General features: G+C 40.6%; 1 protein-coding gene across 3 annotated transcripts in view; it reads left to right on the top strand.

Annotated features, from left to right (window-relative positions):
* Positions 1 to 223: 223 nt before the first annotated feature.
* Positions 224 to 15,335, top strand: part of ahnak (AHNAK nucleoprotein) — a 35,721-nt gene continuing 20,609 nt past the window's right edge. For 2 of the 3 annotated variants that reach the window (XM_040119297.1, XM_040119298.1), the window contains exons 1-5: positions 224 to 455; positions 8,238 to 8,300; positions 14,520 to 14,578; positions 14,723 to 14,879; positions 15,014 to 15,237. In XM_040119297.1, coding sequence (XP_039975231.1) covers positions 14,723 to 14,879; positions 15,014 to 15,237 — 381 coding nt within the window. In that variant the 5' untranslated portion in view covers positions 224 to 455; positions 8,238 to 8,300; positions 14,520 to 14,578. The remainder of the gene's footprint in view (positions 456 to 8,237; positions 8,301 to 14,519; positions 14,579 to 14,722; positions 14,880 to 15,013; positions 15,238 to 15,335) is intronic. The other variant, XM_040119299.1, reaches the window with a different exon arrangement.

The raw sequence follows: 15,335 nt of genomic DNA, 5'->3' as shown, positions 1-15,335 counted from the left end.
AAGGAATTAACATTTATTTTCATTCTTTAAAGCAGAAGTTACTTTTCCTGTTGCATGTCATCGGAGCCCTCAATGTAAAGCAGTGGGTGGTCCCACGGCTGCTGAGGACCACTCCCTTGCTCCGGTTCCCTCCCCTGCATTCCCCTCCTTTTGCAAACCAGGAGCCCTACCCAGCTCCCTGTCCAACCACTCTGCTCAGCCCCGAAGAGCAGCCACATAGAAAAAAAAAGAAGTTAAATTCAACTCACAGCAGAGGAGGGAGGGAGCGAGGGGGGAGAAAACGCCCTGGAAACTTGGTTGATCAAGAAATAGGAAAGGAGTGACATAGTCCTAACAGACTGCAACGCTGTGACTGGAAGAAGTGCTTTTCTTGGGCTGGGGAGAAGGGGAGAGGACATGTTTTCAAGGATGCTCAAGCTGGTGTGAGGCTTCTTGGGCGCAAAGACTGCGCACAGGTAATGATACGCTTTTTTCTTCCTTCAGGTTGAAGTGAATGTCTTTTTTAAACTGTGTTTCCGATCTTTGTGGCCAGTTGTGCTTTGCTTAAAACTTAATTGTGCTACAAGGTAGAAATTCACTCATTCACACATAAGTTGACCAAAGTTTAAACAACAAAGTTGCAAAAGTGTCAAAGTTATGAGTCCGACATTCCTGTAATATTCCAATTGGCACTTGTGGCGAATGTGTATCGGTGGTAAGAATAAAGTGACTTTATAATGTGTTAATCTCCTGTGGTATCCTATGGTTTTTCCTATGAGAAGGTTTTGCTGTGGTGTTTAGTTCTATGATTGTATGATGAGTGTTTTCTGTGAGGATATAAAGTGGCAGTAATTGTGTGTGACTATCATCATGAGCTTTAAATACTGATTTAAAATAGTGCAGCACATGAGAGGTGGGTGTGTACCCACAGCCACCACATGAATGCAGAGGACTTGACTTGAGTTGCGCACTTCACTTTTCCTCTAACCACACACAAAGGTTGTTATCCAGTGTGTAAATAAGTGCTGAATCCACTGTTCTAGAGATAATATAGGGTATCGTCATATGATTGTAGTCCCTTTGGATATGAGAGGTAATATCTCTTCACTCTGTATTTATATAGCCATTTGAGTGTTGTGCAACGTGGAGGTCCTCCATATAAATAATCCCTAGACTTTGGGATAACAAACTTTTTTACAGCACTGGAATATCCCACACACTAGTTAAAGTTTGAATGGAGGAAGTGCCAGAGAGAGCTTCTGTGTGTGTGGATGTTATTGATCAGGTATTTCTCTTATCTGTCCAACGCCCTTTGCTGAGACTTGGAAGTTTAAAACGTAAAGGTACTTCCCTTTGATAGCCTGCAGCAGCAAGCTTGGGTGTGGATTCCTCTCCTTCACCTCCCTCCGCCACCCCTCCTTTTTTTCTCCTTCCCTTTTTGCTTCGCTGTCTCGTCGCAGAGGCACACCCTTTACAGCCAAAAATATATAAATAACTAAATTAAAAAAAACAACAAAAAAAAAAAATATGATTCAGACAGTCGTCGCAGTGCGTCTCTCCAGGCACATCCAATGGTCTTTCATGGGATATCCAGGGGGTTCCAGCAGAATGAAAAGTATTGATCTGAACTTTTTCTTTGCCTGTCCGCTTGGTTGTAGGGTGCTGTATAATTATCAGTCAAATGGAACTATGACAATCTCATATATGGGCCTTTTTAATGCATACTGCTTTTGTGGAATGTGCTGAACTTGTCTGAAGGTTCTTACTATGATATAAACCAGTTTTTGAACGTGGCGTACCTCCTTTCCAGCTAGTGTTACATAAGAGAAAGTTGCAAACTATCACTGCCGCTTTGTACTCTGGCATGTATTTTTTTTTTAAGTCTTAACGCAGAGAGGTTTCTCTTTCTCTCTTTTACCTTGGGTCTCTTAACCTAGGCTCCCGGCCAGGGTGTGCAGGGGAGGAGAGAGGGGAGAAAAGGAGAAGGAGGGAGGAAGACGGGGTAGGAGAGACAGGGAGTGAGAAAGTGAGGGGGGATGGGGCGGGGCGGGGGCAAGGAGGGGAGTAATGGAATGTAGTGGTTTGGAAAGACAAGCTAATTGAAGCCAGGTTTGAGGCATAGAGGGGGAGCGAAGACTTTGCACATTTGTAGGAAGAGAGAAACGCATTTTAAAAACCCAAAAGCTGACAGATGTTAATTTTTCCAACTAACGTATATATTTAAAGCATAAACATCATCTTTGCAGGTGTGGTTCAATCTAGAACCATCATATATAGTCTGCGCTCTGTTTGATGTGATGTATTTGTTCGAGTTGAGGACAAAGCAAAAAAAAAAAAAAAAATCCAAACCAGACATAATCCTTTGTTGAATCTCACTTGGAAGTCAAATTTTTTCTGTGTGCAGTTGCCTGCCCTCCACAGCTCCCTCTTGCCACACCCAAAAGTCATTCCAGTGCACTGATAGGGAGAGCCGCTTTTTGCTCCGCTCTGCACAGTCTTTTCTACAATGTGCACTTAACTCATGTTTAGTGCCCCAAAGCTGTAAATGTCTGGCATTTCTCAAATTGGTCTTGTCAAGATGATTGATTGTGACACAGACTGCTTGAAGAGCCAAATAGTGACACAGGGCTGAAAGGTCGTGGGGTAGTAGGGCGTCATTTAAGCCATAACATGTTTGATGTTCTTAGCATTTCAAAAATTCATGTTTTACATGCTGATGATAGGGCGAGAAGTACTGTATTCCATATGTTACTACAGATGGAGAGTTTTGCTGCAAGAAAGAGTATGGACTTATAAAAACAAAATAAATATGGAACCTATATTTCAAGTGTGGAAACTTTCAGAACTGGTTCTTGACTGCCTGCAGCTGAAATGCCTGTTAGTTAACAGTGCCTCATCTTGGCCTGGGGCGGTAACTGTTTATTCAGATACTTGCGCAGTCTACCACTGCAGCAGTACAGAGGCTTTATTATGTTGCCACCTAAATTAATGTGAGACCTTTGGAATTCCAAAAACCACATTGTGAAATTTTGAAGAAGATTTCTTGATAAAATGTTGCTCAGTCATCATAGCCGATATCCCACTGTGAGAGCCACTCGTGGTTATTTTGTCGCACCCATGTGACAAACAGCATCTTTACTAGCCTGAAGAAAAGGACATGCCCCTTGATTGACTGGAGTCTTAGCTCGACCATGTCAAAACAAACGTCACAGCATATATTCTTGCTCTGTTGACTGGCAGCGCAGACGAGGGGAGCAGTGTTACTCAGCCGTGCCAGTGCGAAACGGAAAGAAACTGTTCTCTAGCACACTTCCTCTGCTATTTCCTCATAGGTTTGTTGAGTGGGTGGTTGGAGGGAAGGAAAGCGTGGAAAGGAAAAAAGAGGGAGGTGGATGTAGCGAATAAGTTGAAAGAAGGGAGGGTGATTGCAGTCAAACTGTAGTTTATTTTTTTGCACACATGGCGTTCCTTTAGAAGCAAAGCTGGGCTCTCTGACCTCCTGAAGTTCCACCAGATTCACTAAAGTCCCACCCTAGAGACCGGTTAAATGAAACAATAGCAAATTTGTAGGTACACAACTGTACCAGTGAGGGAGGTTTAATTTTCCCCCAGCTGCAAATAAACATCTAACTGTATTGTGTGATTTTAGAAAGTCTTTCTAAGCAAGCCACCCAGCAGCCACTCCCTTCTCATCCATCCAGTGCCAGTTAGGAATGTTTCAGCATGTCCTGAGTATGCTCTATGGATTGCTTATCATTAACATCGGCTGCCTTGTTGTTGAGCAATAGTGCTTCTAGAGGTATGATATGTCAGTCATGACTCTCATATAATACCCCTCTAAGTAACATGCATGCACATGCATATAGTTCAGACTTTTTTTGTTGCTTGAAGCTCGGTGGGAGTTTTGCAAGCATGTCATTTAAAAAAGGGTGTGAATCATTTTTCTGATAAGCCAGTCGAAAAAAACAACAAATCTTACATAACTGTAGCTGTGCTGCACTGCCAAACTGCCCCCCACTAACTGCCTGACCTGCACCCCAACCCCCACAAACACTGTTATGTTGCGCTGCACAAGGAATGACATGCAGCATCTGTTACAAAAACTATTTGGAGTGAGGCGCCCAAAATGTCAGGGCAGCAGGGCTTGGAATGTAAATTTAGAAATACATTCAGCTTTGTTTAGGCTTTCTTTATCTGGCACAAGATACTCAAGGGTGGCACTAACCCCAAACCCTCACAGTCCAACACTCTCTCTTGTTCTAAACAACTCTGCACTACTCTGGTGTGGTCTAAATAGTAAGTATGAATACATATCCTAACACATTGCTTATGCTTCAAGGTCTACAGCTAAGGAGGCCTTATATCTATATATACTCTCCTGCTATGGTTTCCATCCAGCCCACCTCTTAACCTACTTGCCTCCTGCTCCATGAATGGACTTGCATTCGTTCTTATTCAAACAGCAGCTGCGTAAGACTGAAAGAAATCCCAACTAAATTGCCAAACAAAACTGAGTTGAAGTTGGACAGTTATATGGCATGGTTATATAAGGCTGGTATAGTTGTCTGCAAACCTCAAATGATATCTTAATTACGTGGCGGAACTGTAAAAACTTCACTGTCTCTCTTTTCCTCTTTCTGCTGTAACTAGTTATGCCAGTTATGCCCTCCTCATCTCAGTTATTCTGTATGTCTCTGTGCAGAAGAAACATGGCTGTGCTTTTCCTTATCCTGTTTTTTTTACTTTGGTAGTGCTCAATTTTTTTTTTTTTTGCTCTGAAACTGCCTGTATGAACCAGCCCAGGATCACTTCTCATTTCAGAACTTCAGCTATAATCAAAATGTTGCGTTTCATTTTTTACAAAAATGTTACTGTTGTATTATTTCAATTATTATGTCACCTATCTTGTGTAGCCCAATATTCCATATAATGTCTCAGAGCGATTTCCAGGCACACCACAGTAACAGGTCATGATTTCAGCCTAAGTTCCTAAAAAGACAAAGAAAAACTCCGCTTAAAACCTTAGTGCATGAGGAAAAAATGGAAGAAACCCCAGGAGAGGAAATTCAAAATGAGATCCTCCCTCCTTGGATGTGTAGTGGTGTAACAGAGATCAATGATTAACGATAGTGGCCATGGGTTATCTGGCACTTACCACCACATACAGTATAGAACCTTTCCGCTACTGTACTTTTGTGAACTTGAGGCTTAAATATAATTTAAATTAAAATCAATGCATAGTTGAAATGTACTCTCAGCGCAATCCCTCATCTTGTTTGTGATCTCATAAAAGTGAGAGAAGAGTGTTTTAAGAGTTTTCATCAGTTTTTCCATTTAGCGCACAACTCCTGCCAAAGTCACAATGGTTTAATCAGCAGCAGGCCAAGTTGGCGTCAGTGGGCAGGCTTTGGTCTTCTGCAGGACTTGTGGTTTGGTTTAGGGCTATGTGGACTATGGAGTGCAGAAAGAACCATTTATTTTGATGTGCATTCCTTTTATATGCGTCGCACATGCATGCCCTTTCTGCATTTTTGAGGGGAGAGTGAACCTATGGTGGAGCCCGCTCTGTATTTGTTGTCCTTGCTGCGTCAAACTACAATGCAGAGAGGGGAACACAGTCTATTTTTTTTGGACAAAAAGACTGATTTGGTCACTGCTCCTCTCTCCCTATTTCCCTCTCTGCACTGAGACCTTTTTATTTGCTTATAATCAAATCTTATCACTCACCAGCACCGTCGGGCCTGATTCACTTACGATTGAGCTTTAATCATTATCACACTGCTCCTGTTTTCTGTTCACTAAACTTATTGGATTTGGCAATCAACCAGTGGGATTGACTAAAACCACTTTGATCAGTTTCCAGTGTGCTGTGACCTACTTAAGTACAAACTATGACAGTCAGTCAGTCCAGGTATGTGCCCTCAAGGCATAGAAGAAGAGATAAGTCCTGGAGTTGGCTGGAAATGGATAGTGGTGAGGTGTAATGTGCTGTTTGTTGTATCAACCGAGTGCACAGGTGGAGCCAGCTAAAATAATTATGATAACAATGTTGATATGGATGATGAACATGCATAGAATCCATTTAGCCGACTCTGTGTTACTTCTCAGCGTTCTTCTGAGAGAGTGCGTTTCAGGTTGCCATTAAATGTGCATATCTGGCTGAATGTGGCGTTCTTGTTTATTTGAGCAGAACCTGGAGGTGGGGGGGGGGGGGGCCTTCAGGAAGGGTGCAGGGTGGGCAGCACAGAATGAAGCTGGAGTCAGAGTCTGAGAGAAAGAGGACATTTCTTTGGAGTTAGTCACTGTGGGGAGAGGCTGGGCTCCCTTCCAGCTGGCCTGATGGCTCTATCAAGGAATGTGTGTGACTGGAGGCCTGGGTGGGGCTGTGCACTGAGCTGGTCCCTCTGTAAGCAGAGAAACAGAGGCAAAGCGATGTGATCCACCTCGTGGACTGTGGCGCGGTATTTCTACTCTTCAACATGGCATGTGTTTTTATTTGCTTTCCCCACTGGTGGTGACCACATTTCACCTTACTGTGCATGCCTGTGTGTGGTCTCACCATCGTATTGAGTACAGAAATTGGGGCAAACCCCTTTTTTTATCTTTTGAGTTTGTTTACTCAGATATGGTCATTTAAAAAAAATTCGACTTCATGAGACTATATTTGGTATTTTTATTTCATACATCTAGAGGTTATCACAAATCACATTCATCAACAAATCTAACAAAAAATTTTAATAAGTCTATCACTTACACTTTATCTAATTTTGTTTAGGGCATCACTGATACAAGCCGGTTCTAACTCATGTCTAACCATTAGACTGGCACCTTGGAAAATCACACTCAGTCAGCCCTGTACCTGAATGACTCCCCAACATGGCGGTCTGATGAATATGCCTCTGTAACTAGAGTATGGGCTAGAGAGTGTACACAGCTGCTGTGGCTGCCTACACAAACATATAATGACAACCATGTGCTCGCTGGCATTTATCTCAGCTATGTCCCATCTATTTTAGTATAGGACCAGTTCAAAAAGGCAGTCAACAACAGTGCATTCTTGGGCAAAACTTTAAAGCATTTTTTAGAGCCTTGCAACAATATTGCTGTTTTTAAAGGACATGTTTGCTCACTTTCTCTCTATTGCATTTATTATTTGGCATAGGTAGTTAAAACCTGACTGTTTAGAAATGGTTTCAGAGTCTCACAAACACAGCTATTTGACATAATTTTCACCACAGTAATGAGCCCTTTATTTTATTGAACATGGGGGACTGGGGAGGGGGAGGTTAATGATGGGGTTGGAGAGCCTGTCTCAGAAGAATTTTTCTGAGGGACATGTTCCCACCGGCATATGCCTGTCTGTACACACATCAACTCTGGTTCTGTTTGTACTGAGACTGACAAAGAGAAGGCTTTGTTTCACAATAGGCCGGTGGGTTGAAGCAATAATCCTTGTAGGTCTTGTAAGATTTTGGGCTAGTTACAGTGGGTAAAAGTAAGATTGACTTGGCATGCAGAATGAAACTCAGAATCCAAATAAGAAATACAGTTGCGACAGCAATATTTTACTGCCATATTGGCTTATATGGCTGCTCATCTCTGCTGTTACTCCCTGTTACAAGGATTTTCTACCTCACACCTGGGAAGGGAAGTCTTTTCTCAGAGTCATCGCTCAAAGAACAAATGTAGAGCAGAGGAATTCACAAACATATTTCAGAGAACATATCCTTTTAGAATTCCTCTACAACTGTATTTGCTTCTTTTTAACTCTCAATTTCAAATTCCATCAAACTGAACAGAATCCTGGATATATAGTGTGTTAGTGTGTCCATCTATTTTGTCTTTGGCATATCTAAGAGCCACACCAAACAAGCAGCTGGATTTATTTACTAAAATGGATTTTGCATAATTACTTGCCAGGATCAATACTGCTACCATGGGTTGGTTAATTATTAAAGCCTCTGAAGTTTCTGATTGGTCATGGAGTGTCCATTGAGCACGCACACTTAAATGTCATGAGTAAACCTTGACTCTAACACCAGCATATGTGGCTTTATGTCATGTGGGGACAGAACTCTTAATGCATCAGTGACTTGTATGAATGAAGAGTGTTATTGCGTAAAAGAGCAGCATGATGAATTCAGTTAATGAAGAATTGATGAATTCAGAGTTGCTTTTGTATTGCTCATGATAATTTAATTAAAAAAAAAAAATCATATTAAGTAAACCCCAATCCTTTTCTTGTTTTTTGTCAACAGAAGTCAAGAAAGAAGAACCACAGCATCAGACTGAAGCCCTTGGCATTGCTTGAGCAATCCAAGGTAAGTGTCCTTAGACCTGATGCAAAAGATCCGCACACCACATCTGTGGTGTAAAGAATATTAAATTTCATACTACCCATCACTCCACTCAAAGGCCATCTAGTCAGTGTCACCTTAGAACAGCGTTCTCTCATGTGGCCAGATGCCAAACCTCTGTTGGAACGTTTGTTGCAAATCCTCCTTTGAACCTGGAAGGTCATGTCACTGTCATTCAGCTGTGAAAGGCCTGCTTGTGGAAACCTGACACTTGGCTTCTTCTTGCTCCCTGTGCCTCCTCATGCACCCCTCCTTCCTCCACCAGCGACCACCTGTTCCACTCAAACCCCTTTCCCCTTCTTATGAAACAACATTGCCAAAAGCCCGCCAAGCTCACACTGTTCTAACTGTTTGTGGTCAGCTTCTTTGGAAGGTTTATTCCTTTTGAGTGGAGGAAAAGCTAGCTGAAGAGGCAATGCTTATCCCAAAGTGTACACATCCCAAAGTGTATGGTAGAGGTGTATCCTCTACCATACATACCAGGCCATAATAAAAGGTGATAGATAGATAAGCTCATCTATCTCCCTTTACCCTAATTTTCTCCCTGCCTCCACGATTTCTTTTTGGCTTTTTGGAAAAATCTAATTTTGTGTGACCTTCAACTATGCTTTAGATGACATCACAAATCAAATTTAAGGACATGTGACACTAGGATTATCACTCACAGACATGAAAGACAGAGAAATGAAAGGGAAAGAATAGAGGACTGGTTGATTGTCATGTTGCCTGATCATTTTGAGTCACAAACTGTCTGCCTGTCTTATGATCCCAAGAACAGAGGCTTACTTATTTAGCATCAGTTTACATCACAATCCATATTTAATCATATGATCATTTTGGATCATTATTTGGATTCATCTTTGCTCTATATTCAAAATAGTTGATGCTATCTAAGAGCATCTTCTAAGTTTGTCCAAAGATGGATGTTCTGACACTAGAGAATAAGTTTACTGAAGAGTGAAAAAGGAAAGGGAGACATTCATGTGAATACTCAGGATGCCCTATGCACAGTATGGCGCTGTAAGGCTCTGAGAAGACTTGTCAGTAATAGCCCCAAATTTTTTCATTTCTACTTGGCTGTCTTACCCCCTCTTCACTGTTAACTTGTAGGCTAACATTCCACAGAACAGTTTCACAAGCAGTCCCCCCCCCCTTCTCTCTTGCTATCTCGCTCACTTTCATTTTTTTTTTTAACCATTTCCTCTTCTTTCCATCGCACTCCCTCCCTCTAAGTTCCTTCCTTCCCTCCTATATTGATGCAAGCCTCAGCTCCTCCCTGTAGCTTGCTGTGAGAAATATGTCAAAGCTGTGAGAACAAGGACGACCCAAACAGTTCATTCTCTATCATGGAGAGCCTCAGAGCAAGGGTAAAATGCAGGAGGTGGAAAGGAAGTTTAAATATGAAAGGTGATTATGTATGAAAATAGTCAGATGGATAGGGTAAGAGTAAGTAAGAGAGTTGTGTCCAGAGGTTATCCCTATGAGTGAGAGTTTGAGAAATGAACAAGACAACTGTTTTCGCTTCCTTGCTCTTGGGGAATTTTTGTGAACACATGGATGTTTCCTTCCCCTTCCCACTGTGAGTTTTTTTTTCTAAAAACGTAATCCAGCCAACAATAATACGAGTCTTGTTTGAGAGTTAAAATGCTTCATCTTCACCCCTCACAAACGCTAAAGTAGTTTTATGCAATATCAATAAGCCCTGACAAGCATGTGGAAGAATGAAAAAAGTGAGTAAACTAAGTTCATGCGAAAAGTTTTTCAGCTGTTTTCGTCTGCTTTCATTTACTGAGTGGTGGAGTTGGATGTGTGAACTTAGCTGCATTGTGACCTATGGGGAAAACACAAATTCTTTTGGTTCAGTCCAAATACTCTCAAGCTGGGATCAGAGGGACCTGGTTAAAATAGTATAACTGGCAGTGGAATTTTATCCATATGAATTAATTGGGCAAAGGTGAATCTTTGGCACTGCAAAGTGCCTTATTTGTCCCCTCCATACTCACACATTTCAGCTGTATTTGATGCCTATAATTGGACAGATACTGTAAAGCTTGAGGTCTCGACAAGACTCATATTTCAAACTTCAGTTAAGTCACCCTTACAGACACAGTGAGATTGAAAAAGGGAGGAGGAAACAGAGAGAGGGAGGGGGAAGAAGATCAGGTTGTGGATGCCTGCGAGTGGTTGGCGTTATCTTTGGCATAAACACCATCGCTATTTCTGATATTATCACTGTCAGTGGCCCTGGCCCTTCTTATTCAATCCTGACAGTCTGGGAAAAAGTTATTTAGAGAGAGGCCTTAATATTACATCAAAGCATTGCATGCATTTTCCAGTATTCCCAGTCATGCAGGACCAGTCTATTTATAGACTTGCGTTAATTGGTGTATTGCATGTTATGTATCCTTGGACAGGGAGACCAGTTTGGAAATCACTCTGCATTCCAAAATGTTTGCTTATTAATGCTTTCTCACACACTGTACGTTTGACAAAAATCTGCTCTGTTAATTTTAGTATCATCATCTTTATTGACACAGAAGTTTTGACAGTTCTGTTTTCGATGTTTTTTTTGGTAATTACGATGTTGTACAGTTTGATAGGTTAGGTTGACATGCAAATGTTCAGGCAAAGAGCAGATAAATTTTGTCAAAACATTTGATGTATACATATATGTCAAAAATGTACAATATATTCTGTCTCTATGTCAAGCCACCGGAGCAAATCCAGGCATAGTTACTGTATGCCTGGTAATATTTTTAATATGCTACCTAAATAATAATAATTAAAAAAAGCTATTGAGAAAACATTTCCTATGGTTGAGATAAAAAAAACCTTTTTGTATTTCTATCTTTGTGAGGACAATCATTAGCATAATGCATTCCCTAGCTCCTTACCCTAACCTTAACCATCACAACTAAATGCCCAACCCAAACGCTTACCCTAAAGTTCAGCCTAAGCCTAATTCTAACCAAAACCCTAAAACCAAGTCTAAACCGTCAAACAGCCCTTGGAAGATGTGTCAGAAAGTGAGGATTGGCCTAAATGTCCTCACTTTCCCCAAATGTCATCACGCTGATGATTTAAAACTCAAACCGGTCCTATACAATGTATAGCCATACAAGCACACTCACATTCACACACACACACACACACACACACACACACACACACACACACACACACACACACACACACACACACACACACACACACACTCACGCACACAGTGTCTCTTCTTCCAAACTTCTCATTTGTTTAAAATATTGTATGTTGGCAGTGTGGAAAGAGTGGCAGATGGCCGTTGAGCAAGTGATGCATATTACCGACCCTTTTGAAACAGCTGTTTCTTTATCTTTGCCTCAGGTTCCTCTTGTTCCCAGCAGCTTGTTATCTTGCAGAGCAGTGTGGAAATTTCAATGAATGGGGAGGGGATTTGTGGCTTACTGGTTTAATTATGTTGTTTACAGTGGTGCAAAAATAGTATGGAAAAAACATGTTTTTTAAAGTAATTATTTCTCAGATTTTTAATTTTACTGACAGATAATTTAAAAAACAGTGAGAATGTAAAGCCAGAATAAAAATTTGTAAGTAGTTTTTTCTCAGTCAATTTTTTTCCCATAAAAAGTCTTATATAGACCTTAAATTGGTGTTTCTGATCACATGGAAATCCAACTTTACAACTAGAATCTGGGCAAAGCATTCTGCCTTCCAAATAAAGGCTCAATTTGTCTCCACTGACATGTTACAGGCTGGTTAAGGCAGTTTCTTCTGAGGTTACAGGTCTTATTTCGTTATATATTCAAGGGTGTGTGAATTGAATGAACGGCCACAGCTTGTTATGCATTATCAGTCTTTATGTTGTCACCGTAAATAATGGTTTTAGAGGAAGCCTAGCAAAGACAAGCCAAGTGAATGGGAATGGGTCACAAAGAGGAAGAAGACATGAAAATTAGGTGAATTGCTGACCACCCAGAAGTTGTACCTTGCCATACTCTGCACAGGTATGGCGTAGGGTGATGAAGCTAGTAAAAATCCTCTACTGTCCCATTCGAAGTTGGACTCTGGTTGTCAAGTCCACCCCATAAAAACACAAGCAACAAGTCACCACCATGACTCACATCCTGTTTCTTTTGTGTCATCCCATGGATAGGCTTTTACCATTTATATTGTCTGATTACAGGCAAATAGACAATTTGCTGAAACCCACTGAACTGCTGCACAGTTTGATGTGGTAAGCTGCACAAGGCAGCAGCAGAATGATTCTCTCAGTGAAATTACTGTGGTTTTACAGCTTTTATTAGTGTCTCACGGAGCAATCTCATTCAACAAAGAGTTTCAGTACTGTCAAGTTTTGACTGGTTGCTTTTGGTGTGATAAAGTCAAATGGTCAAGCAATGAAAACACAGCACACTGAATGAACTTGTGTTTTTTTTTACAACAAAAATCTTTTTGGTTTTGGATAGCAGACAGCTTTTTCTTTTTTCCTGGCTTTCTGCTCTCTTTTCACTGTTCCAGTAATTATTATCTAGATTCTCCATAGTCAGTGGACCCTCTGGACAATGAACTTTTGGTTTATGCATTGAACCATTAAATGGTTCAGGTGGTAGAAAGGGTAGTCTTTTAATGTTAGGGTTGGTGATTTGGTTCCCTGTGTTTTCATGTATATGCAAAGCATCTTTGAGCAAGAAATGAAACATCAAATTGCTCCTGAAGTGTGTGTATGTATGTGAAAAACTGACAAAAATGTGTGCCAAATGTATGCAAGGTAAAAAAAATGTAAACCATTGACTAGGTAAAGACACATGGCTCAGACCGCATTATGTAATTGAAAGGGTGGATTGTGGTGAATTTGGTGATAATGAAACAATGGGGAGAGTGGGTACTACTCCGCATGTTTGAGGAGGCAGGTCAAAGAATGATGTAAACAATCCTTATTATCATTGTGATGTTTGTTAAATATGTTTACTACAATGTACATAGACGGTTACAGAAAAGTTAAGCATGCCTGTAAACTGGCTTGATATGAGCAGATAGAAAAATGGTTAATTGTTGCAATCATTGTTTGCTTATTCAAAAGGATTCTGTATCATGGCCACAATATCTAGTAAAGTCTAATGACCACACCCAATAAGTAACATGATATGTGCTGTTGTATTGCTGATATGTGATTTTGTATGTGCTTTTTGTAATTGAAAGGGTGGATTGTGGTGAATTTGGTGATAATGAAACAATGGGGAGAGTGGGTACTACTCTGCATGTTTGAGGAGGCAGGTCAAAGAATGATGTAAACAATCCTTATTATCATTGTGATGTTTGTTAAATGTGTTTACTACAGTGTACATAGACGGTTACAGAAAAGTTAAGCATGCCTGTAAACTGGCTTGATATGAGCAGATAGAAAAATGGTTAATTGTTGCAATCATTGTTTGCTTATTCAAAATGATTCCGTATCATGGCCACAATATCTAGTAAAGTCTAATGACCACACCCAATAAGTAACATGATATGTGCTTTTGTATTGCTGAGTGCACCTTAAAGGTGATAAACTTTGTGATGCAGTGAAATATATGGTCAACCTAGACTGAAACTGATATGTAGCTGTCATTAATGAACAAAATAAGAAGTTTTGGTGTGCATTGTGTGTATGGGCATATAGAAATATGTAATTTTTTGATTAACACGTGGATGTGTATGTGTGTTGATGAGAGAGCGTGTGGTAACATGTTGATGTACAACATGTTACTGTGCATGTCTGCACCTCTGTGTGTGTTTTCCTAAAGCAAAGCAGCTTTAACCATCATTGTTCTCCATATTGACATTGGACCTTGGGTGTAGGCACAGAATCGGGCTGCTTTCCTCAGGGTAGGGTGTGGTCTGACTCCAACCAAACTTCCAAAACACAGAGCACCTTATAGGGAGGGAGAAGATGGTTTGCTGTTTTGGGGAGGTAGAGGCTCTGTTGTCTGACAGAGTTTTAACACCATCTAGTGTTCACTATTAGATCCTACAAGCCAGACCTACTTTTAGAGCGGCATTGGTAAATGTTTAATACAGACAAATTTATCATTTATTTTAAGGATGAAAGAGGAACATTTTGTCTGGAATAAAATACCTTGTGAATTCAAAGTGATGTTATTTAGTTGTTTGTCTTAATCATTACTGATGTGTTTTTTTTTTATGTAGGAAAACCAAGGAAGATTTTCTATCACACCAGGGGTTAAATAGAGGAAAACATAAACAAGGTATTTTATGAAGTTAAAGTCACAATTAAACCCTTGTATTTTCTATATTTCCTCATGTATACCTACATGCAAATTCACAACTTCTTAGCAGCAACCTTGTGTTTTTTATTCTTGAACCCATTATTCTAATGGTTATGTTTGCAGATGGCTGAAGAGGAAGAAACCAGGGAGGTACTCTTTCCAGACTGGGAGGGTCCAGACAAAACTGGCTTGACCATTGAACAGACAAGTGGAGGAGAGATATTTGTTAAGGAGGTGAAAGGAGAGTCACCTGCAGCACGATCAGGAAAAGTATATGAAGGTAACAAATTCCTTTTTTTGTCTCAAACCAGTGTCTTTCATCGAATATGAAGTAAGATTGGTCTCACCTATGTACCGTCTAATCCCTAGTATTCTTAACACACTTTTTTGCTGCCGTCTCCTCTTAATTCACAGGTGACCAGATTGTGGGTGCCACTATTTACTTTGATAACATGAGCTCAGAAGAAACAGCTGAGCTACTGAAGACACTGAACCGCCACAAGGTTGGACTGAAACTACAAAACAAAGACAAATCCCCTTACTGCTCGCCCTTGAGCACACCGTGTCGTTCACCAATGGGCACACTGACATGGGAAGGGAAGACCCGGTTTGGAGGTTCCAGTCCAGACATCATCCTTGTACGTTTTTTTTTTTTTAAGTTATATGATATCCAAGTTGTTTGTAGGGAAGCCACTGAACAAAATACATGGTATAATAACATTTCTATGTTGTATAC

Source organism: Xiphias gladius, chromosome 23, assembly GCF_016859285.1.
Source record: "Xiphias gladius isolate SHS-SW01 ecotype Sanya breed wild chromosome 23, ASM1685928v1, whole genome shotgun sequence".
Classification (NCBI taxonomy): Eukaryota; Metazoa; Chordata; class Actinopteri; order Istiophoriformes; family Xiphiidae; genus Xiphias; species Xiphias gladius.
The sequence above is the reverse complement of the archived record's forward strand: the minus strand, read 5'-3'. Positions and strand labels throughout refer to the sequence as shown.